The sequence below is a fragment of the Schizosaccharomyces osmophilus genome, chromosome 2 (assembly GCF_027921745.1).
Source record: "Schizosaccharomyces osmophilus chromosome 2, complete sequence".
NCBI lineage: Eukaryota > Fungi > Ascomycota > Schizosaccharomycetes > Schizosaccharomycetales > Schizosaccharomycetaceae > Schizosaccharomyces > Schizosaccharomyces osmophilus.
This window is the reverse complement of record NC_079239.1, coordinates 352,481-377,739: the sequence shown is the minus strand read 5'-3', so window position 1 is coordinate 377,739 and position 25,259 is coordinate 352,481. Positions and strand designations below refer to the sequence as shown.

Genomic DNA, 25,259 nt, shown 5'->3' with positions numbered 1-25,259 from the left:
CTTTGTTTATTTACTATACAAAAACATGTAAATCTATTGATTAAGGCCTAGAATATTAAGTAGTATTAAGCGCTCGTTAAACTTTGTTAAACATATTTGTTTATGTTGAAGCATATGTAAACAAACCAACAAGCCTTTAGCATAACTCTAATTGAATGCAAATAACCCAGTAATCCCATCCTTCTGGCTCAAATTTCTTAAATTTTATGAGATGTCTTTAAAAAAATGGCCTTGGTCTGAGGACTTCCAAAAAATCCCAGGACTTGGAAATGTATTGAGCGATGAGCAGCTAACACCAAATCGAAAACACATCAGCGTTACAGATAGAACGACTGGAGATGAAAACTCAAGCAAACGTTTCAAGACTGAAAATCCAGACTCCAAGGAAAAATTAACTGAGAACAAACCGGATGATTCCAAGGAAAGCAAACTTATGCTTAATGCGTTACTAGAACAACAAAAACGACTTTGGGATTGCTTTGAAGAATGGAGAAATCAGAATTCCAAAGGGAACGATACCGCCGTAAATAGCAATGCCATCAATTCTTTTCTGGGGAACACTATGACCTCCATGGGCGGACCATCATTAACGACGAAAGAGCTATCCCGTTTCCAATTGGACTTAAAAAACAAAGAAGAGGTAAGTCAGGATAACAGTACTGAACTAATCCATTTTAGGACCAGCCTGATTCGTCCTTACATAATGTACCCGCTAAATTAGCAGGAAGTAATGCTTTCCAGAAGAATGAACTGTATAACCAACTAAAGGATAATATTGTAGGCAATAACAAAGAGGTACTGTTATACTAACATTTTTAGCATTCTCTGGAACAAGAAAGATTAAGTCTTAATGAAGTATCGGAAGGGCGTATACGGAAGTTTCAAAGAGAGCTTGTAAGTAAATTTTTATAGAGTCCTCTTTATTAACTCAAAAACTTAGCAAAGCCTTAGGCTTGAACATCAAGACGTGATTTCTGAAAAAGAGAATGAGGAAACACATCTCAAAGAGCTAGAGCTAACTTTGGTATGTGTATTCAAGGAAAGAAATAAGGCTAATAAATTGCAGGCAAAGAAGAAAAGAAGCGCCGCTATCTTGGAAAAAGACAAGCTAAGCTTAGTGTCCCAGCATGTAAGCTCATTACTTTTGACGACACGATTTTAACACGCTCATTTAGGAGGAAACGTGTCTTCACCTAAGAGATATATGTTCGCTCTATTTAGGCGATGATATTGGTACAAGACTTTTGCTAAAACTTCAAAACCGACTGAAGAGGGAACGGCTCAATCTTTTGAAACAAAACTTGAAGTATAATGACCATGACAGTAAAATCTACATGTCCTATTTAAAAATTAAAGAACGTTTAACAAACTTAAACTTAACTGACAAACACGCATCAATTTCAACTCAAAGCAATGATGAAAATTCCAATGAAAATCTCCTCCCAGCAAAGTTACGACCTAACGAAATCAATCTAATCCTGTATCAATTGAAGACTCAAGGAGACTCAATTGGTGGAAAGCACCAACAAATCAACCAATTGCTGGATTCAGCAGATGTTATGCTTGATGAAATTACAGAAAAATCATCTGCGAGCGCGCATAAGCTAAGCAGCATTTGCAACAGTTTAGTCGACCATTGTCATCAATTAGCTAAATTTGGGCACGAAAGAACGGAAAATGAAGAACGCGTCGCAAACAAAAACAAGATTTTAGCTGAAAAAAATAGACGATATTATAAATTACAGAACGACGTTGAAGAGAGTTCCTTAAGCCCTGCGAGCTCCTATAGTTCTGGTTCTGATACACCCACTAGTTTTCGAAGCACCAGCAAAGTTGAGCCTTATATATTACGTTATTTGGCGAACGTTTCATCATTTAGAGACGATGAAAAGACCTGGCATATAGTCGAAAGCCGATATCGGAAACTTACAAATAGGAGAATAGAGCCATTGGACTCAAGGGGACCTTTGTCTGGCTTACCGGCTTCAACCGTTAGTTGCAAGGAAAGCACACCGCGATATATCACACTTCTATATATACATATTACAATCAGAGAGACGAACAAGGTTATTTGGATATCTGAAGTTCATTGTGACGGAGTTGTCCGCGGTGTTGGACATCACATCAAAAAGGGTTCAGCTATGCAAATAGCAGCAACTCAAGCAGCTCAATGTTACCAGGTAAGAAGAAGCAGCAAGTAGATTTTGTGTTAACAACTTTAGGATATGGACGAAGCATCCATTATGTCAAAGGGCTTCAACGATTCCGAGGTTCTAAAAGAAATCTTTTTAGGTCGTCCTGGCTTAAGCTCGGTGAACAACAACTCTCACAATCACGGCATGAAAATGAATAATGTGAATGTCGAATCAAGGAACCATCACTTTCAAAGGGGAACCGACAGTAGGCGTCCGTATTACAAACCAAGTCGAAGTCGTACTACACCATACTTATGAAACTAAATGAAGCTCACGGAAAGTTATTCTAAAATATGATAGAAGGAAATAATATATTAATTGTTAAGCTTTATTAAGTAATAGTTTAGGTCTTTGCAGATCGTAAAATAAAGTGGCTCGGGTTATAAGTATGTCGTTCATTAAATTCATCACAATTAAGGTAGAGAGGTATTTAGAGGTGAAGGATGCAAAGTGGAAGTCATGAAATTAGCATATAAAACAGCCCTTGTTTTTCTGGCCACTCGCAGGTCTTCCTCCTAAAATAGGACCACTCTGAGGATTATCTTTACGGACTATAATTTCAGCAGCGGGAAAGAGCATTCGAACAGCACCAGAGCTTCCAATCAAAGACTTACAGAGGGGTAGTTTTTCAACGGGGCCATTTCCTTGTTCTCGTTCGTCCTTGTCAGGTTGAAACTGCTGATTAGCATGGAAGATTTTGTTAAAAGTATTTGTCAAGTCTGGGCTAATTTTATATATATTCAAATCACGGAAATAGAGACCGTCCTTAGAATCGCGAACATAGTTCATGACAAAGTCTGCTTGTTCGAAAACCATTTGCTGAGCAGGCTTGGCGAGAGAAGAATTAGGCATGGCAAAAGAAAAACCCATTAAACCCTCAGAAAGGTGTTGGGCAAAAAAAGTATTATCTTTCCAAACCTTAAAATCGGTCTTGCAGGATTGATCATACATATCACCACTTGTGTTAAGAGCGGCGGATGCCATGTTTTCCAAGTAAGAATGGATCTTGTCAATATTGGGAAGGCCCTTGATAATGTCATTGAATCCGAGGAGCAAAGCCATAGTAGCCAAAGTAGCACCGGTGTTGTAAGTAAACTTGGTCGAGTCAAGACCCCAATTGCCGTCGTTCAAGTTAAGACCATCACAAACGAGACCCGTGTTATCGACCAGATTATCCTCAATCCACTGGACACAGTTCCAAGCGAAACTAACAAGCTGCTGTTTTTTCTTTGGGTCATCTACGGCATAAGCAAGTCGCAAAGCGCCGAGAGAGGACATGGCAGTGGAACAAGCGTTTAAATTGGCATGAGGAGGACTACCAGAATTGACGTGCCAAGCGACACCGCCCTTTTGCTGGTTCCAACCTTTGTTGATGATGAAGGCAATAATGGCTTCGGCTCTGTCGATGTATTGCTTTTTCCGAGAGCTATTCGAAGTATAGTACCCGGCGGTGGCGAGAGCAATGGCTACTTGGGCATTATCGTCAAAGTAGACATCACTATTTCCTTGGAAATAGTAACTAGCGCAACATGCATTGTACTCTGGAGACCAGTATTTCTTTAAACATTGAAACACATTTTCAAATTTCTTTTCATACTTGTTTGTAAACTTGAGAGAATCTGCCATTGCCTCGGCATACACGGCAACCGACCAAACTAAGTAAATATGACTACCACCATCGTCGTATGTCCCAGACACATTTTCAGCGCTTCCCATCTTGTCGGAAAGCTTGTCAAAGAAGGATTTATAGCATTTTTGCAGGGCCGCCAAACCACCGTCCAAATATTTATCGCCAGTCATTTTTGAAGTAAATCGATCAAACGTAATCGTTGGTTGTCGGTCTGCAGGTAGAGAAGAGGAAAATCCAGGGTTTTGAATCGTGAATATTGTGGTTTTGAAAAAAGGAAACCAGGAAACTAGAAAATAAAGACCAATAGATAATTATTAACACAACGACACAACGTCAAACAAATCGTAAAAGCAATTGTCGCACAAGTCGTAAATCGTAAACTATCCTCCAAACAGTCTGTAATTTAAACAACCGCTTAAAGAAAATATACTTTTAGCACACACACAAACGATAAACAGTAAACTTTAAAAACTGGAGATAGATGCAAGTCTCCAAAGGTTCAGCGCTCGCAACGATCAGGATTGTGACAAGGCGGAGATCCCCGCTTATATAAATAACAAAGATGACTGACGAAATGCCAAACCTAAATGACGTGGTATTCGAAGATACCCAGTAAGGTATGAGAGCATGATCAGTTCAAACGACATCAACTTCCTTTCATTCGTCGCTTAAAGGATTAAGGTTCGCCGAAAATTAAAATGGCAGCCACAGCTTCTGTTTGGGTTTTGTAGGAAGCACTAGAAGGGTCCATATAGAGAGGTTCTTTTACGCGGCTAACTATGACTATTGTTTGTTTGTTTATTTATTTTTGTGTGTGCTAAAAATAACAATATGCCAATTTTATTGTTTATTAAAAAAGAGTTATTAAGATTCGTTATCAAAGGATAACGAGAGGGAATGGGTAAGAGCAAGAGAGTGAAAGGAATTGTCTGTTGATGCCTGGGGTTCGAATCCAAGCGACACCAATCCATCCATGAGAAGAATGTGAAAGCATAAACAATCAAGCCTTTGGTGTAAGAAAAAAGAAAGTAGTAAATACCCAAAACAATGGAGATATCCTCTTAATGAAAACCGCGCTGTTGGATTTGTCAAGCCAAAAGAAACAATACAAGTCGGTAGAATAGAATAGATTAGAATAGAATAGATTAGATTAAAACGCATCGTTCAGATAGAACAGAACGATACACAAAATCTCCTTTCCAAAAATGTAAGCGCAAACAAAAAACCAAAAAACAGAGACAAAAGAATAAAAAATAAAAAAATAAAAAATAAAAAATTAAACTGCTCCTGGCATGCAATTAAGAAATGGTTTGAGATGTTACATGCGAATCGGACCTTGTAGGCAAGCCAGGAACACCCAATGTATCTGCAAGGGATGTGACACCGAAATCCGGGAAATCATGTTCGAGGATGTTGGAAGACAAAATTGAAGACTTTCGTAAACCAAGGTCCGGTTTAGAATCATTCTCCCCCTTCTCGTCCGCCTCCTCACCTTTGAAACTTTTTAAAGACCGTTTCGTCACTTGAGCATCTGAATTCCCTTTCAGACTACTCTTCTCCCAAAGCGACGTTTGCTCCCAATCTGCAGAATCCAGCAAAACCGAATACGTTTGCGCTGTTGATCTCGAACTGCCATTCGAAAGTCCACTGAATTTGCTTGAACGAAGTGTCGCGCTCTTATCGTTTAAGGTTGTAGGAGAAATGGTTTCCACATCGGAATACGATGGCACCGATTTTCTAGCGCCTGACGTGAAATGCTTTAGAGAACTGGCATCTGTTGATTTTCTTCGAATTTGTCTATTCTCCTTGTCATTCAATTGACTCAAACCCGCCGATTGCGAAGTTTCCATAAACATCGGCATACTCTTGTTGGTTGCATTATACTCTGCACTTGAAAGCATATAGTTTCTCAATTTCAAGTTCAAAGGTGTCGAGGGACGTATTTGGGGAAGTACAGGGAAAAATGGTGAAGGCGGACGATCCACCGGCGTCGAGATTGGCTGTGGTGTCTTGGTACCCTTTTTCTGTTTATTCGACTTTTGAAACGTGCGCTTAAACCCTGTAATTCCTTTATGGAACTTTTGATATAGCTTCGAAGAACGCGTACCCGTCTTATCCGCAACATAAGGTAATGTAACTTTTGTAAATATGTTCTGAAATGAATACGTTGGTATGGAGACTTGAGCTTCGCTAACCTTCCCGACTTGTTTCGTTTTCACTTCCGTTGGTTTCTCGACCTTTACTTCTTCTGCGCTGAAAAAATCAAGCTCCAAACATTTTCGCGCATTAGGTCTGACATCTGGATTCCACTGTAATAGTTCGGTGAGCATCGATGCAAATGCTCCATTCCATGGCGAAGAGAATAACTCTCGTAAATTTAAAGGTGCTAATCTGGGCAGAATGATTCCCAGCTCTCTTGTTAATTTTTCTGCTTGCTTCCATGTGCCACCCCCTCCAAATCCCATATTTTGCGATTCTTCGTCCGGACTTCCTAGAATTTCACATATTTTATACAGCTGATCGACGTCATCCATTCCAGGGAATATTGGCTGTAAGGTTGCAACTTCAAAAGCCATACAACCTGCAGCGTATATGTCAACTGGACATGAATAACACGAATCTCGAAGCAATAATTCGGGAGCACGATACCAGCGAGTGGAAACGTATTCCGTGTAAGGTGGGCTCGAGTGTATTTCCCTCGCAAGCCCGAAGTCTGCTATTTTCACCTTGTATGCATCAGAGTTTTCCACGGGCGATACCAGAATATTCTCGGGTTTCATGTCCCGATGAAAGAAGCCATTCGCATGAATGTGCCCTATGCCCTGAAATATCTGACTCATAATATCTCGAACAGTGTTGTAAGAAAACGGCTTGCCTCGTCGGGAATTAATCAACTGAAATAAATTACACTCAAGGAATTCCATTACGATATGCAAACAAAAAGGTTGATCAATGTAAAGGTCAAAAATATTAACAATATTTTCATGCTCTGAAAGATGAAGCAAGGAGTGGACTTCACGTAGCCTAGCAGCATCGGATATCTTTACTAACTTCTTCTTCATAGATTTAATGGCTACTACCTTTGTCGAGTCTTTGCGGGTAGCCAAATGTACAGAACCAAACGTTCCATCACCAACTTTCTGCACAATAGAGAAAACATCATCGATAGTAGTACATTTCATGACTTCCTTCAAAGACCGCCCATGATTTGCCATAGAGGGCGTTCTCCATAAGTATTTTTTCATATTAAGTATTTCAAAGGAAACCCGTGCAAGTTGCAAACAAAAAAAAAAGGATCCTTTACTTGGCGAATTGTAAATACAAAGATTATAGTTATAGAACGAAACAAAAGAACGATGAAAAAGTAATGACTGACAATACCTTTGCTAATAAATACTTAAGAAATTAAGATATAAATATAAACGCAGCTCAAAAACAAGATGTTAAAGAAGGGCCAAAAATGCTTAAGGTATCAAAAGTTGCAAAGCAAACAAAGCGTGCTTTTCAATCAACTTGGGTATAAAACAATAAAACAAAAAATTACCAAGACAAATTAAAAGACGGAAACGTGTAATGTAAAGTTTAGATACTTTTTTACATGCTTCACCAGAAGCTATTCGAATAGTATTCCCATAGAAAAAAATAATAATAGAAACTTTCAGTAGAAAAAGCCACTATTTCAAAAGAACGTACGCTTTCCGGTCCAACACTTAGTTTATGACCTGAAAAGTAAATCAAAAACGTGTGCCGAGATCAATCTTTTTATTCAAAACTCAGATATGTAAATATACTATTGAACAAAAAGGTCTAAATTACTGTTCACTCCAAGAGAGGTTTGTTGCAGTCGTAAGAATTATGGTGGATAGTCGTTAATCGTAACTACATAGGACAGTGAAAGCAGCAATACTTCAGACCAATATCATTCTGCAAAGACCCTATTTAGTGGATGAATTGATTACTTGAACAACAAAAATTGTTTGTTTTATTTTTTTATTTTTTATATGTCATGAACTAGTCTTGTATTTGTAATTTGCTGTTGGACAACATCGAGTATTTTGCATGGCGTACCTAGAAAAGTCTAAAATTGCTTGTTTCGTAAGATGTATGGAAATCGGAAATCATACATAACTCAGCTTTTCAGACACATCTCAGATATATGCTAATCACAAACAACAGAAACAAAAAAAAATTACTGTGAAAAGACAAGAGTATAATCCTTGCCAACATCTTTCCCTAGCGCTGCATTCGCTTCAATATATAATTTCTCCAACCTGGGAAAAAATCCTAAAACAGCCTTTAAATCGTCAAAACCTATAACACAATACTAAAACTTACCTTCACGGGTAAAGTTGAATCTCCAATAGTAATATGATTTCTTTGCAATAGAGATTTCGCAACGTCTTCATCCAAAATTCCTGGTAAACTCCGTTCGTATACTGACGGAGGCTCTTCTTCGTCAGTGTCTGAAACTTTTGGTAAAGAATCGACTCTTTTGGGTGACAACTCTTTGCTCTCACCAATATTCTCAAACGTCAAATAATCTGGGGCTTCGTTATCCCACAAGTCTGTAAAATGATTGATCGACAACCAACCGTTTGTTTCCTGAATACTATGTAAGTAAATTGGGTTGCTGCAAATCATTATCATACTTACCGGGTTAAGCAAATAACTCGGGCTATATTCACCCTTGTATCTCATCTTTTTACACTTGTGAATGTAATATCCTAATTTACTGTTAATTTACCTCGTCAGTTGGTGACTATCGAGCATACCCATGTAGTAGAATTGATATTTCTCTTCAGATGCAAGAAGAATTTCACGGCAAGCACTTATTCTTCCAAGCGAGAAAGACGAAAACTCTGGATCATAAAACAAGTAAACGCTCGATACGGCATGTGGTAGCAAATCGAGTACACCAACAGCAACCAAAGTACCGTTTATACGATACAGTTGATGAAAAGATCCACATTTTTTCATCGGGCCGTCATCGCTTATAAAAGGAGAGGAACATAGAAATCTTTCAAATCCTTTCTTGGTCACTTCTTCTTCAGACTCATGATGGATGCTTGTTTGATACTTTTTGAACAGATCAAATTTTTCATCGGTGTACTCATCTGATTCTAACGTGACAGTATATGAGTGTGTTTCATCTCTGTATCCCTCTATTTGCTCAAATGCGTTCTCAAGGTATTCTATACCATTTTTTGCCGGTATCTGATTTAATGGTTTCCCGGTGACCAATTTGGCCCATTTTTTAATAGCCTTTTTTTGTACTTTAGAGATTTGAAATTCATCCGCATTTAATCTGAATTGTTAGTAAGTTCTACACAAGTCGTTGCCTGTAAGTGTCCATTTACATACCGAATTGTGTACAACGGACAGCAAGAGGCCCTCAAGTTTGGCTTATATAAATAATGCCCCGAACGTCTATAACTATTAGTATCGATCACGAAAACGAACCTGTTTATGTATTACCTCCAGCCCCTATCAACAAGCTTTTGGTACGCCTAACCATAAGCAAAGGTTAGTTCAAAGCTAGAAAAAATCGATTTAAATTAGACATACGTCGCATTTTAGTTCTTTTGATAAAAGTCCAAAGTGCTCAGTAGGCTCTCCACTTCGACAATATCCACAATCCCTGCTGACATTATATCCTGTATACATAAACTTATTCAATGCCATTCTTGCTCTAGTATTATCTGAATCTATTTGAAGTTCTATATTCCTATTATTGAATCGAATTTACTATTTGCAGGCAATTGTTAATGTTAGCCTGTAATACGGATGTATGTATTTCCAACTACATACCTCAAGTAGTGATGCTACTAACAAAAACTGATTTATATGCCTTTCCAGCTTGTAACACTTCACAATTGTTTTATTCATTTCTTTGTACTTTACTTCTGTAGCGATATTAAAAATTATACTTCAAAACCTATATGTATTATTTATATCAAAAAATGGATATACCTGTCTAGTTAAATATCTATTAAGCACCAAACCAAACCCACATCTAAAACTATTATTGCTTTTGGGATCATCCAACGTAGTTGGATGATGTATAAATTAATAACCCGTTCCTTCAAAAATTCACTTGCCCCCCAAAAAGGAAGTAAATCAAAGTACATAAAAGCGCTAGACATACAGACTACTTTACAGTAATCTTTTACTCTTCATCATCAGAGAAGAAAGTCTTAGGCTTGGGAGTACCCTTAGGAGAAGATAACCATGCGAGTTCTCTGTCACGAGCACGACGCTCTTTGTTTTTCATTTCGTTCCTAGTAAGCTTCTTCTTCTTGGTAGTCTTGGTTTCAATTTTCTTCAAGTCCTTCTCGGACAAATCCTCAAACTTCTCAGTGTCAACAGCAGACTTGTCTTTGTTTGTAAGCTTGCCATCAACGACAAGCCAATTCTCGGGGCAAAGTGCAGAAACAAATTCAGCGTTGTGAGAAATCATAACAACACCACCACCCCAATCACGAATAGCAGTTGCTAAACCACCGAGAGCGTCTCTATCCAAAAAGTTTGTAGGTTCGTCCAAAACTAAAAGTTGAGGGTTATTCCATAAACAAGCCGCGATAACAACCTTGACCTTTTGACCACCAGACAAGCTGCTTACAGGACTGTAGTCTGCAATATCACCAGGAAGACCAATCTCTTCAAAGTGCTTGCGGATATCTTCAGGGATAAGTTCTCTAAAGCCTAATCCTTCACGAGATGATTCTCTATCATCAAAGGCTTGAACAAACTTTTGGAAACCATGTTCAAGCAATAGATCACGAGGGATCCAATTATTGTACTTGTGAGGCTTACCGAGCCATTTAATTTCGTATTGGAAAGACTTCTTATACTTCTGACGACCAATCAAAGCTTCCACTCTACGGCGTTCACCATCAACAGTAATCTCACGTTGCAATTGAGCACGGTCCTCATCTGTTAATTTACGAGTCTCTTTCTCCAAAACTTCACGGTCTTGACCACCACTATATCTCCATTGAATATACTGACTGGGTGTTTTTTCCAAATGTTGATCCAAATGATGGAAAGCATGTTGTGCTACATAACCAACACGGAGGTTAGGGTGTTTGAAAACACGGCCTTCTTGAGGTATAACCTCACCGATCAAAACTTTAATAAGAGTAGACTTACCAGCACCGTTGGGGCCGATAATTGCAACACGGGAAGATAGAGAAAGACCGCAAGTAACGTCATCCAATGATTTTTTGGAAGAGCCGGGATAACAATATGTTGCATTGGTCATTTTAAGAATAATTCTCGTGTTGGAACGAACACCAGCAAGAATACCAGGGGGAGGGAAAACAAACTTTTCATTTGTGGCTGAAAGTGTATAGTAAGACTTAGCTTCAGGCTTCTTCTCAACGAAAGCAGAAAGATTACCAGGAAAATAGCCCAATTTCTTTGGAGCATTCTTGACACCCTCATAGTGAATAATATCTGTACAAACGTGATCCAAGAAAGAGGAATCGTGAGAAACCATTAGACAGGTAATTTGAGTTTGAGCGGTCAAGTAAGCTTCCAACCAAGCGATATTGTTAACGTCCAAGTGGTTTGTTGGTTCGTCCAACAAAAGGATATCAGCTTTCTGCAACATGGCACGAGCCAATTCTAACTTCATCTTCCATCCACCTGATAAAGAGGCCACTGCATCTTGTTGCATATCTTCCGTAAAACCGACGGACTTCAATGCACCAGCAGCTTCCTCACGAGTAACATTCATATTAGCCAATGCTGGGTCATTAGCAACGAAATTAAGAATAGCTATACTAGTATCTTCACCCTGTAAGCTATGGGCTACAAAACAAGTCTTCACTTGATCAGGTGTAGGAAAGTTTTCGACCTTATAATCAGCAATGGCCTTCAGTAATGTAGATTTACCACAACCGTTATGACCAACAACACCATAACGATGGCCTCTGTAAAGGCGCAAGTTGGTGTGGTTCAACAGCAAACGACCACCATAAGCGAGTGAGAAATCCGTATTAACGAGCTCCTCCTCTTCAATATTCAAATCTGAGATATCGGGACCGTTCAAAGATTGATACAATGAGTGAAGATCATCATAAGCTTTTCTAACAGACTCAGAAGCAGCATTTTCACCAACGAAAGGAGTCAAATATGGGATACCCATTTCATTAACCCAAGACTCCTTATTGAAATTCTTATTGTTGTAAAAGGAGACATAGGCATCGCAAACATAATCCAAAACTTCCTTAATATTAAAGTTCTGGGGGCATTTAGCATGCTCGGTGACGAATTGATGAAGTCTGGTACGAACACCGGAAACGGCTTGTCTCTCAGCATCATTAGCAGCCTTGGCAGCTTGGGCAGCAGCAGCCTTATTTAACGTGGTAAGGGCATGAGACGCAAGAGCACGGACTTCGGGCATGGCAGCACTTTGAGCAATTCTTTCAACTTCTGGAATCAATTCTGGGAGGAAATCGGAAGCTTCAGCAGGATCAGGAACAAGCTTACACAAGTTGTCAGTAATGATGACAGTCATACGCAGCATAATCTGAGAGCGTTCGGCAAGTGCACGCTTCAAAATGGGAACCAAAACTGCCAATGCGACGGATTCTACAGTGGCAACGAACGTAGTCGCACTCAAATCTTTGATGCATTCCTCCAAAGTCTCTGGACGGGCCATGCAGTCGACCAATTTGGGAATATGAGGAATAATGTCATTATTTTCAACAACAGTACAAAGATCCAACATGCACTTGATAGCAGCACGAGAAACCTCACCTTTAGTGTCATGCATACGTTCACGAATGCAGGGAATCAAAGAACCCATTGCAACGGCAATGGCGTTACGGGAAGTTTTCGCCAATGACCCGAGCAACTCAAGAGCAGCTACCTTACTTGGCCACTTAACGGCTGAGCTATACAAGTATTCGATTAAAGAGGGAATCAAACGAGTTTCAACCGAGACAGAGGGAAGAACATTAAGCAAGGCATCAGAGGCCATCTTTGCAGCAGATCTAACGACCTCACCTCTGTCAGAGAACAAGTCAAGCATTACTGGAAGATATGGAAGAAAATCAACTTCGCAAGGACGACCAATCTTTGGAATGATTGAGGCAAACCCGATCATAGCAGACTCCCTGTGAAAGCCTGACTTTTTGTTACGAGCAGCTTTTTCCAATCCATCCAAGAATCCAGTTGTTTTTAAAGCAACTAGTGGTTCATCTTGTTTGAAAATTTCTCCAGTTTTTTCGCCAATGTTGGCACAATCCTTAGAGGTTTCGGCATTCAACAAGTCCTCAAGTAGTTTGAGGACATTGTCTTCTTCACGACCTTGAAATAGCACGGAGGATGTCATGTCTCAGATTTGACGTTGCGAAATGGGAATTCCGCAAGATCTGATGATTGACTAAGTAGCTGGTGAAGGATGAAATTTCACAAGCACAAAAATCCTACTTAAATTTTAAATTTGCTAAAATACCGTAAATTACTGTTACGAGTAAATTGCATTAAAGCCACTATTAACTTGTAACGAATTTATGATGCGATTCACTATTGTGTAAACAATGCTGTTGAAAATTGAAACGGATTGGAAACATTTCCTGCTTGTAACTATCGTCTAAAAGACAATCCCAAAACCGATAAATTTGTAATTAAAATAATAATTATAAAATGGAATACTATTCTAGTCATTAGAAGTCATGGAGTGTACTATGCATGAAGAACAGTGATATAATGGATTTGGCAACGCAGAGAGAATAGAACAATCATCAATGAGATAAATCCAAAGTTTTCAAGCTGTTTCCTTGATTCGGAAATAAAACGAATGATGTGATGACACACAGATAAATTAATCGTAAAGATTTGAAAAATAAGGCTTCGGCAGCCACTTTTTGAATTCAAATATTCAAGAAGAAAGAATTGCTCATGTCCTAAACACCTTGATGTTATAGTAAGCAATATAATCAATCCTTTACCATCGATAGGAATGTAAAACGCCATAAACAAAATTGCAAATAATACCTACCAAGATTGAGAGCTGCATTCGCAGGGAAAACATAGTTCTTTGCCAGAGAAAATAGCATGCAATAGCACCACCAAAGAATCCAATCATTACGCCGGCCAAAAGCGTTTCGTAAGACATATCAAATTCATCAGCTGATGAAGTTTGTGCCCCATTGTCGATCCAATCATCCTCAGCTTCGCGTACAGCGTCCTCTGAAAGAGACTCTAAATTCGTACCACGAGCTTGATGAAACTGGGATCTCAAACTAGAAATCTCGGATTCTGTGAAACCAGCTTCGCGGAGCCGGTCAAAACCTCTCAGCATCTCTGTAGGATGTGACGCCTCCGCCTCCGCCTCTGAAGCACCGGAGCGCTGAAGTTGACTTAATTCTATGTCTTCTGGAGCCAATTCATTTGGTGATAGTTGAGGTCCAACAATGCAATGAATAAATGCTTTTCGAGATTCGTCATCTTCTTTATGAGGATCATAATGCCAGTTTCCCCTTACAGCTCTTTCTATAGTGAATAACGGAGACAAAAGACGGCCTTGAAATATCAGTTTTAAGTGTTTATCCCTACAGTCTGGTATGCGACTACGAATGGTCTTGAAAAGTTCCCGGATCGTTGTCTCTCCTGCATTTGAAATTTCCAATGTAAGATCAGGAATTGCAGAAGCGAACCGAACTATGATTTTCAAATTCCCGTCTACATTTGAAGTCATTGGTAGCTTTCATTAGCGTTCTTCTACTCAGGTATATAGAGAATTGACAACGTAGTAGTAGCTATAAGTCGTGGTAGTGATCGAACCATATATCCTCAACACCACAATAAGCAGTATATTCTTTCGTGAAGTATTTACCATTATTATTGATAAAACAGTTTTCTACAAATAAATCATGTTCACAAGATTCTTTTCAATACACTTCTACTTCCACTAGCCTATCGTATACCAAAACAAACCCTTCATTTTTTTACCGTAAACGTTTCGGTCTTCTATCAAACACAATATAATATATATTAAGTAACGCAAATCCAAAACCAATATAAAAAACCTCACCCATGATTTTTAAAAAATCACATTTTCAGATCTAAGAAAACGACCATTTTCGTTTTCTTCTTTCTACCTTAAAATAAGATTATGTTCTCTCTTTATTTTTTTTTGAGAACATCCCAAGCCAATTCGCTGCCCGAATATCTAGGCTCATTCAGAGTTTTCTTCATCTGAAGAATCATGTTGAACGTCCTCCTCGTGCAATTCTTGATCATAATCTTCGTCTGAATGTACTTCACCATCTGCTGCATGGTCTTCGTTTTCGGAAGAATCATCTGAAATGTCCTCCTCATCGGAATCCAGATCCTCGTCGTCTTCATCTCCTTCCATGTCTTCATCCTCATCCTCTTCAAAGCCATCGTAATATACAGTAATAGGCTCATTGTTCTCAGCATTATCCTTTGAGCCACCAGCCTTTCGCAAAGCAATCTGAGAAAACACCATATCTAATCTTCCTTGTAACGCAAGCATGCTTGTGTACTTGGAACCTCTGGTTTCCAATACTGAACGAAGAGTAGCTAACTGATCTTTCAGATCGCGGATTAAGCTTAAGTGACCACCATGAAAAATTAGAGTGCAGCGAATCCAAGTCAGGAATGTGTCTGCCCTTAAGGGGCGACGGGCTAAACGATCAGCTACTTTATCTAATAAGGCCGGAGCCAATGCAGGGTCTAAACGGCGAACAGTGTTCTCGATGACTTCCAAACTTTGATTATTGAAACATGATTCAAGGAGAGCTTGATCGTTTGTTCGCAATGCCTGAGTTAGCACAGTTGCTAACGAAGTAGAAGCAGAAACTTGTGTGGGAGTAGTTTGGGCTTGCTGATCTAACTTGGTAAGCGTCTGCAAGCGTTCAGCAAGACTAGGCTCCTGTTCTTCGACTTGCGCTTCTTCCTCAACGGAAAGATCTCCCATATTCGCAGCATGCTTTTGCATCACACCCGTTGTAACAGTAGCATTTGCTTCATCGTAAGTGACGACGGGTTTTCCGACTTTATTGACATCTCGAGCTTTGGGACGAACCAATTCTAACAGTCCATCGGTTGCTTGTGAAGACAAAATCTTCCAAGGGACACTCTCGAAAATAGTGCGAGTGCCCTCCTTCCATGCAACCACTATAGTACCTGCATTAACAAAAGTAATGGATTCAAGTGCAATAATAACACCGCCACGAGAACGAGAGAAACGAATCTTGAGGTTGGAATGGCTTGTCAATAATTTACGCTTGCGGGATAGAGACGCGACTCCACCAGATCCAGATGAAAGTTTCGACTCCCAGGGATTATCGAACAATTCAATAGTACCGTCTACCGAAAGTGCTGCTAGAATACTACCCTTTTTCCCAGAAGCCTCCTCGGTCTTCTCGCACACTGTGAGTTCTTGTACGTCGTTTTCACAAACAAGTGCTCCTATATTCTTAGAAGGGACATCGTCGAGTTTCTCATTGGAGACTTGCTTGCTAAATAGGTTGACAAATCGGTCCTGTTCAGCAGCTGTCGCAAAAACAATAAAATCTTGTGATGATGTTGCAACAGAAGAATAAACGACAGATCGAACAGGCGTTGTATGGGTGGTTAAGGTATCGACGGGATCCGAATCTGGGAGTGCCAACAAATGCACGCTGTGTGAAGTGACAATGGCAGCATTTGGAATGCGAGGGGAAGGATATACACCGGAGAATTCTCGAGAAGAACTGGTAATCTTCATTGTTTGAATAGGAGAACCATTGTTAACGTTGAAATGAACAACCTTTCCAAGGCTGTCGATGGCAAATCCATATGAATTCAAAAGAGCAACTTTGGTGATCTTACCCAATTGTCCAAAACTATATGATTTCGTAACTGTGCCGAGGGCGTCTGAATAAACTAAAATTTCGCCATCTTCTGTACCAAGAAGTACGACATGACCAGAGGCACCTATGGAACCATCTATAGGCTCAACATCGTATTCAGCTGCTTGATCCCAACTAATACTACTGACACGCTGATTCCCTTCTAAAGCGTATTCGGTTTTGAGCGATCCCTCTTGCGAATCAAAAACACGCAGACGCTGAGAATCTATAGCGTCCGTTATACTTGCATAAAGCTTCGAAGACTCTTGGAAAGCCCCAAGGTTGAGTCCATTATCCCGTACCGTCCGGAATGTCGATTTGGGCCGACTCCTAGCTGCCATTTGGGATTGTTTGCTGTCAGGATCCTGAGTTTGGCGGTTTGCTGCTTTGGCAAATCTTGAGCAACCCACATGGAATAGCGTATGATATACCACCTCGTTAATTTTTTATAGCGTGTAATTGCACGCAGACGATACTCCACCAAGCAAAGAAAAAAAAAATTTGCTTGGTTTATAGTACCATCTCGAACTCTTCAGTGTACAGTTTTTGCAGCTAGTGATTCATTTCTTATTCCAACCCAATTTGGAATTTCTCAGCGTAAAAGTATACTACATATGATTAGTCTTGGAAAATACTTTTATTAAACGTATGAAATATAGACGCTAACTAGTGTACAGGATGAAACATGGTAAATCACAACTGCGGTTTTCAGTATAGATAAAACAAAACAGTGCTTTCAAAATCGCAGAAAAAAAAGGTAAATTAGAATGAAATACAAAGAGAAAACCGACAGACTGATTCAGACAGTTCACCAAAAAAAATAAAAACATTATATCAAAAGAATCATAACAAATTGGAACTAGATTTCAGTTCTGAAATCACGAAGTAAACCGTTACTGGAAGATCATGCGAGCGAAAGACGTTCAACGATAAAGAATGTGAAAGTATTAAAAGACCAAATTCAGCATAAGCAAAAACACATATGTAATATATGTACAGCGCAAGTAACCCGAAAAATTAAGAATAACAAGAATTATAATAATAAGAATGATAAACCGAAACCTTGAAATTAAAGAAAACAAATTTCTTCCCGCATTAGCTCATGCTGAATTACTGCTTTCGCTGCTTTCGCCATCATCTTCAGAAGACGATTCATCCGTAGCAAATGCCTTCGACTGATAGGCAGCTGAAGAATTATTCAATCCTTTATTCTGGTTAGTTATTCCTGCAAAGCGATCGAGTTGAGCACGGAGCTGGCGAATCTTCTCGGCTTGCTCATTTTCTGACAAGGCACGACCTTTTCTTTCTTCCTTCTGTGGTTGAGGTGACATTAAGATGTAATCGGCAGCCGATTCGTCTCCCTTGCATACAAAGTAATAAACTTTAAAGAACACATCAGGAGGCATCGACGATACATCAATTTCTATTTCATCGGTTTTACGAAGATGCGGTAATGCAGAACGCAGAATTTCGGCGACATGCGTCAATTGATCAGCCGTTAAGTAGTTGCATTGTTCGGCTAATTCATTCTGCATTTCATAAGTAATAGGTGGGAACTGGTCAATACTCAGGCTTCGAGAACGAGAACGATGAGAAGCTGAAGAGGGGCGGGCACGCGTCTTCATCGCGCGTAAAGTGCTCTGAAGTCTATATATCTGTCGGTTAACAGCTTCAAATTCTTCCCCGTCATCTTCCATGAACTCGTCTGCACTGTCGAAAACATCATTGTCACCATAATAGTAGTCGGGATTTACAGAGGAAAGTGAACTTAAGGTTTCAGAATCAAAATCAGGCTGCTCGGCCCACAGTTTCTGAAATACAGATTCAAGCTTTTTACCCATGATGTGTACCGGTGTGCCAGCAGGATTAAACTTGTAGCAATTCTTAAACATGAGCAACATGTCAGCTTCAAAAGCTTTAAGAGACGCATATTCATTGTGATTCAGCTTGTTTTGCATCGTGCAAAGATCCATGGGGTGCTTGATAATTTTGTAATAGTCGGGACAACCACAAGCGATAGGATTCACTGGTTTATAGAAAGGATACGCATATGACTCATGTTGTCTTTTCAACAACTCCTTCAGCACAGACTGACAAAATTTCATTTCAGCTGCATCTTTTCTGCGGTGAGGCTTTAGATCGTACACGTTGTCGCGGCCGGACGATAAAGCAGATTGCCTTCGCGTCCGACTACTCGTGGGTCTAGTAGCCGCAGGCACATTACGAGGACGTCGTCCTGGTCTAGATGAGCTAGTGACGTACGGGGAAGGCAGTTGCTTTAATTGACGCTCAAAGGTTGCCTGTAGGTTTTTACCCATCACACCCACAGGAGATTCTGTACCATTGTAAAGAAAGCAATTCTCAAACATCAAGTTCATATCGTCGATAAAGTTCTCGGCACTGGCATATTGTCCACTCGAAAACTTTTTCTGAATGGACCCTAAATCCATTGGGCGCATCACTATTGTAGGATAATCAGGAATGTTTTGTTTAATTGGATCAACTGGGGCACGAAAAGGAATTGAATCACGACCACGACGAAGTTGACGAAGCATGGCATGGATGTACTTGTGTTGCTCTTTCGTCATTGGGGGATACTCCTTCGGTGAAACGTATTCACTCTCATCAACTGCGCTGTCCTGCATGTTTGTAATGACTTGAGCTTTACCGCCAGCGGTATTCGAGACCTTTTCCGAGAAAGGAGGTACTACAGGAAGCTTTGAGTTTGTTTGCATATCAGTGGGAAGAGGCTCTTGCTGTTCGGGTTGACCTCGGGTTGGATGATACGACGGTTCGTGTTCATAGCGTTGACGCTTGATTGGGGTCTCGTTGACATCCGCTTGTGTAGAGGCATTGGTTTCTAATATATGCTTCTTGCCAGCTCCTTCGGACGGTTGTGAAGGGGATGAGGGAGACTCATCATCATAATTTGTGTATGGGGGTGTGGGATGTAGATATTGGGAAGAATAGTCATTGTCTTGATATGGTAAACTTTCTTCTTCAAACTCATTATCACCAAACAAGTCTAATGCCTCATCCTCGTTCTCGTTTCCGGAAAAGTAAGAGGCTTTCTTGTCTTCGCCGTTCATAGAAGGCTCAGGGGATCTAGGTGTAAATGTCGAGTCGTGAATTTTTCCCAGTCCAGTCTTGTTAATAGATGCAGTTTCGGCAGAGTAAGGGTGTGTTACAGTAATGTCAATATTAGAAACGTTCATGGAGCCCATACTGTGTTTACCAAAATCGTTTGCAATATTCACTTTCCCCTGCGAAGATTTCACACTACTAAATGTTAGTAAGGAATTGCATGAATAGCAATTGCATTGCGTCGCAAGGACACACAGGAGAAATGACTCGGGATAACAATTACTAGATGGAAAAGAAGACAAAACAAAACAAACCCATTGAGAAATGCAGAATTCAGAGACTACATGTTGAATAGTCGTTCAACAATAAGGCAACACTCTGCAACATCCAAAAGGGTTCCTCTCATGTTCTTGTTTTTGTTGTGATCTACTTTTGTAAATTGTGAATGTCTTCTGAAATCCTATTTACCAATCGATGACATGTCCCGCTAATCTCTTAGGTGTAACTTGCGCGCGCAATTTTGGAATCCAACTTACGATATAATATTCTCACTGTTCATGTAAGTACACTGTTCTCACAGCACTTCAACAATAAACTTCACAAAAGATAAATTCTTTCACGGTACTGCAATGCCCGCATTCAGCAGCAGGTCCTCTAATTTAGTAGTTTCTTCAAAAACGATCCAAACAAATCTCGATTCACTATTTGGGATAGTGAAAATTAACGTCTCGATCTTGGGTCTGTCGATTCAAAGTAAAATAATTGTTGTTTGTAGAGGGAAGGAGGGAACATGTAGGTATAAGTCCCGGATCCACTCAGGGTTAGGGTTCCGATGATAATTAACATAGAGGCGGAATGGATTACGAGGTGTTATCATTGGTAGATGGGGAATCCAATCAACATTACATAAATGTCATCCGTACCGCAGCTCATTTGTTGTAAACAAACCGCGTTCAGATACGGCCACCATCTTATTAATTACAGCAGTAGTCCTTCACCAGCTTGGAGGATGCAATTGAGTTGTCTTTCGACCAATTTCCTCTTCCTACTGTGCTTTTAATTGTATGTGAAATACATCGCACTCGTTCTACAAACCCAATTATCTACTACTGAGGAAGGGCGAGTCTACGAGTCTTTCCATGCTACGTAGTCTTGGTGTTTGCAGTACGAGCAAACAAGCAGAAGAAGTTAAGCTACACACACCAGTGCTCATACTCGCCTACGGGTTCGCAATGTCAGTCAGAGAAGACGCTGGAGCATATTCCTCTTACAGGAAGAAGCCTCAAGACTCTCTCACAGGAGAATGAAGATACAGAAAAGGCCATCAAGACAGCACAGCACCACACAGAGCTTCTTCCTGTTTCTCTCTGTCTGCCACTTTCTTTGGGAAAAGAAGGCTACACCATGATTCGAACGTGATCGAACATAATCGAAACCTACTTTGTTGATGTAACTTCCTCCACCTAGTAGCAGCTCCTCCATCATGGCCACATCATGATATCGGTGGCAATAATAGCAAAGTTTGGTATGTTTCAGTATAGCAACTTAAGAATGAACTGGTGTTCTCCATCTAGCTCGGTAAGTTAAAATCCGCTAGAATTTTCAGTATCAGTAATCGAATTATCGGACGCGCGTTGGTGCACAGTATAGCGAATCAGAAGAAAAAGTGAAGTAGGTAGTAAAGAAGGAAAAGAAGTTATAGGACAGCGATGGAAGAAATAAACAAGAAATCTTTCCTTCTTGTTTCTTTGTAAAAAAGCTTGGCTCTTTCTCTTGATTTCGCTTCGGCCCGCGTGTTTACATTTGTGTAGTGTGCAATGTGCATTGTGCGACTTTACATACCCAAAAAATGCTTGCCCGATAAAACGTACATGTTATAGCAAACTGGACTTTTGGAAGATCATGGGCGTCATAACAACGCAGCTGCTCTGTGACAACACTAGGAAATCAAGTCATCCTAGTCATTGCAAAGACAAAACCCATCGATCAAAGTGCTTCCCAAGCCCATAGTTCGATTGTTTTGCGGCCGATCAACACAGAAAACATTTTGCTTAGAGTAAGCCATGGATTTCTCCCGTTGCAGCGAGCGGACAATGTGTGAACCCGTCAAACCGTGTTGTTCCATAGAAATAACAAGGTCATAGAAAGCCAGCCAACAAGTTATTTCCTTCACATCTCTTTTGTACATCCTTATGAGTTTCTCCATTTCTTTGGTTTGTCGTGTACCAGTCCTCACTTGATGAAGCTTTTAAAAATTTCTGTTCATCTTCATGTTTGTGGTTACGTAGAAAAAGAAATTCTTGTAAAATATTAAGATTCCAACCAAGTCAATTCTTCCATGTTTTAAATATAGGAGAAACACTTGACTCGACTGTGGTGGTTCAATATGGTTTGGTTTGCAAAGTGTATGTTCGCCGCCCACTGCTAGGCTGGTTATCATAGTAAGTACAAACACAAAAGTATCACCACAAACAAAAATTGGCGCAGGCTCCATAACACCCTCTAAAACCTTTTTTTATTTTCCAGTTTGTTCATAGAATGTGACAAGCCGCAATTTGACATCCTGGGGTTGTTCGTTCTGGATATGTCTCCTTCATATCATACGGATTGTGTGTACATGAATTGTCACTCCGTACACCACAAGTCCTTCTGTCACTTCCTTCTTTTTTGCTGTCGTTCTGTGAATTCCGCCTTTTGGGAATAACGTTTTTTTAGAAAAGATTCTCTGTTAAAAACTGGTAGAGTACTTTTTCGCCAAACGTCCAAAGCAATCCCATCAGCACACTGCTTTTCTTGACATTCCACCCGATTCATTGCTTTGTTTGTACGTAGAAGTATTTTTAAAGGTTTCTTCATTCTTATTTTATTTAAAAATGTTGGTAAGTATGCTTGTAAGTCTGCATTTGCTCAAATTCATTTTGTTTCTCGGGAAGGCATGCGCCGCAAGTGCTGCTTCAAGGGTTTTGCAGACGTAAACAAAAAGAATCATTGTTTAGCGAGCTGATTCTTGAGCACAATTCCTCTTGTGCTCAACTTTCAAGTGAAATGTTGACACCATAGAACCGACATCATTCCTAACTAACAATCACCAGCCTGAAGATGCTGCCTTAGACTTACTCCGCCGGTTGAACCCCAAGGACATTTCAAAAAATTTGGACGCCATTCTAGCTGTAGCCCCCGATCTGGCTGATGTTCTTCTTTCTTCCGTAGATCAACCATTGCAAGTTAGTAGTTGCTCTGAATCTGGTAACCAGTATCTGCTTTGTGACTTTAACCGTGATGGTGATTCCTATCGTTCTCCCTGGACAAACAAATACGACCCTCCTTTGGAGGATGGCCTCGTTTCCAGCGATCGTGTGAGAAAGCTAGAGTCGGATCTCAATGAAGCGATGCGGGTCTATCTAGATTTATACTATGAAGGCGGTGTTAGTAGCGTTTATTTATGGGACCAAGATGATTCCTATGCCGGCGCCGTACTTATCAAAAAAGGTATGATTTCTATTATTTCACCTCAAGATTTCCACTAATCTAACATTTTTTTAGCTTCCAGCTCTGGCAGCTGCGGTTGGGATTCTATTCATGTCTTTGAATGTTTGCCCACATCGGAAACGGATGTTTTTGACTATCGTTTAACTAGTACTATCATCCTTTACCTCGGATCGGACCAACATTCGTCTCTTGTCTCTGGGGCCTTGAATCTCTCTGGCCATTTAACTCGCCAAACTTCGCAGCGCATGCCTGCAAGTGAGCAGGACGGCGAAGTCGGCAACATTGGTCGTTTAGTTGAAGAGATGGAAACCCGTATGCGCAACTTCCTTCAAGAAGTTTATTTTGATAAAACAAGAGACATCATTAATCAAACTCGCTCTATGCAACCCATTTCTGAAAATCCCGACAAAATGGCTCTCCGTTCGGTTTTGAAGAATCTTTCTAACTAATTGTCTATGATTTTTTTTCTACTTTCTCTTTTTCGCTACAAGACTGTCCATTTACTTTCTTACAATTAGGCACCTTGGGCTTTCTTAGTAGAGAATAACCGATATTTTATAAAGATATAAAGAAGGCAAAAACGAATATTAATTAACGTTTGTATAAAAAAAAATCTTAAAACAAACTAAAATGCGTGAATCATAACTAAAATATACATAAACAGTCTTCTCTGAAGAAAACTTCAGGAAAGAAAATTAAAGATAAAAATTCGAAACATCCAATAAATAGAAACATCAATTCCTTCATGAGATTAGTTGGAATGCTTTCGAGGATTTCGATCTCGTTTGGCCGTAACTAAAAGCATATGGATTATGAGCACACGATAAACGATAAAACGTAACAAAATCCATTTCTAACTGAGGACAGCAAGCAAGACTTTTGACTTGTATGGATTTAGATTGTAATTGAACAAGCCAAAATCCTGTACACTGAAGAAGTTCCATTTGTTGTAATTGAGACATTCCTTTAGGAATGATGAATGTGCCCGTAATTGATGCAAGCCATCCAATGTTATACATGATGTATAGCATCTGGTCATTGGAGTAAACTGGGAGTGCTTTTTGATCCGGCGAGGGTAATTGAATAGGGCAAGGAAGGGTGACGTTCAAGTACTGGGCTAAAAAAATACAGATGAATGATAAAGTTAAAGCAGATTCCGGGTTTAAGAACACTTTTTCTTTGTTCTTTGTACATACATCGACTCCGGAAATCGTAACAGAATCATTCAATTGGGTGGCTTGTTCTAAGAATGCTTGGTTTCTGCGCTGTACGTTTTCCTCATAACCAGACCCAGATCCCGATACACTCATTGTCAGCTTGGAGAGTTGATATGCTAAACTAGCGTCAATGGAATCAGTACCGCCTTCGTTCTCTGAAAAATGTTTGCGTCCATTGTCCATAGACAACAAACGAACGTCCCTGCGCCAATGAAGCTGGTACATGTCGAGAACCTTTCGAATGAGTGATTGCTGAAGTTCAGCAAGCTTAACTTGCAGAGTCTCGGAATGCTGAAGAGAATATATATATCTCTCGGCACACAAATCACGGTTGTGTATGGAGCAGTCGTTGAGGTTTTTGCTTTTGAGCTCTAATGACTCTCGCCTCCCTTGGGTCTCCTGTTTCATAGTATGGATCTTTTCTTGAAGGGTGGACAGAACAGACAGCTTATCGTTTCGGATATGGCATAACCTTTCCAATTTATGCAATAGCACTTCTTTTTCAGAAACGCATTTTCGAAACAAAACATGTTTCCCTTGATGTTGTCGTATATGTTCTACGTGGGAAAAAACTTCTTTTTGATTCTGATCCTTGAATTTGAAAAAACTCGTCAGATCTCTACACAGGCATTGTTCACAAATGGAAGGCCGTCTTGTTTCGCAAAGTTGACATTTCGTAGCATTCGGCATGCAAGGAAAAAAAATAGGTCCTTCCCGAAAGGCAGAAAAAGGGCTTATCGTGAAGTGAATATTTTTGATTTTTGTAAAAAAACGA

At 39.9% G+C, this 25,259-nt stretch overlaps 10 protein-coding genes across 10 annotated transcripts; 2 read left to right on the top strand and 8 right to left on the bottom strand.

Annotated features, from left to right (window-relative positions):
- Positions 1 to 211: 211 nt before the first annotated feature.
- On the top strand, positions 212 to 2,453 carry SOMG_02679 (Schizosaccharomyces specific family with conserved tryptophan; the record flags this gene model as incomplete). The annotated part of the gene is made up of 7 exons (XM_056181470.1): positions 212 to 640; positions 679 to 777; positions 820 to 894; positions 941 to 1,024; positions 1,067 to 1,129; positions 1,176 to 2,180; positions 2,223 to 2,453. 7 exons carry the CDS (start codon positions 212 to 214, stop codon positions 2,451 to 2,453), a joined length of 1,986 nt encoding a protein of 661 aa, XP_056037948.1.
- Positions 2,454 to 2,660: 207 nt separating this feature from the next.
- mug191 (alpha-1,6- mannanase) lies at positions 2,661 to 3,995 on the bottom strand (the record flags this gene model as incomplete). Its single annotated transcript, XM_056181469.1, has 1 exon — positions 2,661 to 3,995. The coding sequence occupies one exon, from the start codon at positions 3,993 to 3,995 to the stop codon at positions 2,661 to 2,663; it is 1,335 nt and encodes a 444-aa protein (XP_056037947.1).
- A 1,128-nt stretch (positions 3,996 to 5,123) lies between these two features.
- On the bottom strand, positions 5,124 to 7,070 carry pit1 (serine/threonine protein kinase, meiotic, STKc MAK-like Pit1; the record flags this gene model as incomplete). The annotated part of the gene is made up of 1 exon (XM_056181468.1): positions 5,124 to 7,070. The coding sequence occupies one exon, from the start codon at positions 7,068 to 7,070 to the stop codon at positions 5,124 to 5,126; it is 1,947 nt and encodes a 648-aa protein (XP_056037952.1).
- Positions 7,071 to 8,014: 944 nt separating this feature from the next.
- On the bottom strand, positions 8,015 to 9,507 carry ate1 (arginine-tRNA protein transferase Ate1; the record flags this gene model as incomplete). The annotated part of the gene is made up of 7 exons (XM_056181467.1): positions 8,015 to 8,119; positions 8,161 to 8,427; positions 8,479 to 8,549; positions 8,598 to 9,130; positions 9,187 to 9,252; positions 9,301 to 9,332; positions 9,391 to 9,507. 7 exons carry the CDS (start codon positions 9,505 to 9,507, stop codon positions 8,015 to 8,017), a joined length of 1,191 nt encoding a protein of 396 aa, XP_056037951.1.
- Positions 9,508 to 9,991: 484 nt separating this feature from the next.
- Positions 9,992 to 13,165, bottom strand: elf1 (AAA family ATPase Elf1; the record flags this gene model as incomplete). The annotated part of the gene is made up of 1 exon (XM_056181466.1): positions 9,992 to 13,165. The coding sequence occupies one exon, from the start codon at positions 13,163 to 13,165 to the stop codon at positions 9,992 to 9,994; it is 3,174 nt and encodes a 1,057-aa protein (XP_056037950.1).
- A 615-nt stretch (positions 13,166 to 13,780) lies between these two features.
- On the bottom strand, positions 13,781 to 14,533 carry dsc3 (Golgi Dsc E3 ligase complex subunit Dsc3; the record flags this gene model as incomplete). The annotated part of the gene is made up of 1 exon (XM_056181465.1): positions 13,781 to 14,533. The coding sequence occupies one exon, from the start codon at positions 14,531 to 14,533 to the stop codon at positions 13,781 to 13,783; it is 753 nt and encodes a 250-aa protein (XP_056037949.1).
- A 480-nt stretch (positions 14,534 to 15,013) lies between these two features.
- On the bottom strand, positions 15,014 to 17,035 carry utp5 (U3 snoRNP-associated protein Utp5; the record flags this gene model as incomplete). Its single annotated transcript, XM_056181464.1, has 1 exon — positions 15,014 to 17,035. The coding sequence occupies one exon, from the start codon at positions 17,033 to 17,035 to the stop codon at positions 15,014 to 15,016; it is 2,022 nt and encodes a 673-aa protein (XP_056037956.1).
- Positions 17,036 to 17,794: 759 nt separating this feature from the next.
- Positions 17,795 to 20,337, bottom strand: bdf2 (BET family double bromodomain protein Bdf2; the record flags this gene model as incomplete). The annotated part of the gene is made up of 2 exons (XM_056181463.1): positions 17,795 to 19,973; positions 20,315 to 20,337. 2 exons carry the CDS (start codon positions 20,335 to 20,337, stop codon positions 17,795 to 17,797), a joined length of 2,202 nt encoding a protein of 733 aa, XP_056037955.1.
- A 2,314-nt stretch (positions 20,338 to 22,651) lies between these two features.
- Positions 22,652 to 23,716, top strand: acp2 (F-actin capping protein beta subunit Acp2; the record flags this gene model as incomplete). Its single annotated transcript, XM_056181462.1, has 3 exons — positions 22,652 to 22,657; positions 22,871 to 23,267; positions 23,322 to 23,716. 3 exons carry the CDS (start codon positions 22,652 to 22,654, stop codon positions 23,714 to 23,716), a joined length of 798 nt encoding a protein of 265 aa, XP_056037954.1.
- Positions 23,717 to 24,010: 294 nt separating this feature from the next.
- atg14 (autophagy associated protein Atg14) lies at positions 24,011 to 25,174 on the bottom strand (the record flags this gene model as incomplete). Its single annotated transcript, XM_056181461.1, has 1 exon — positions 24,011 to 25,174. One exon carries the CDS (start codon positions 25,172 to 25,174, stop codon positions 24,011 to 24,013), a length of 1,164 nt encoding a protein of 387 aa, XP_056037953.1.
- Positions 25,175 to 25,259: the final 85 nt, after the last annotated feature.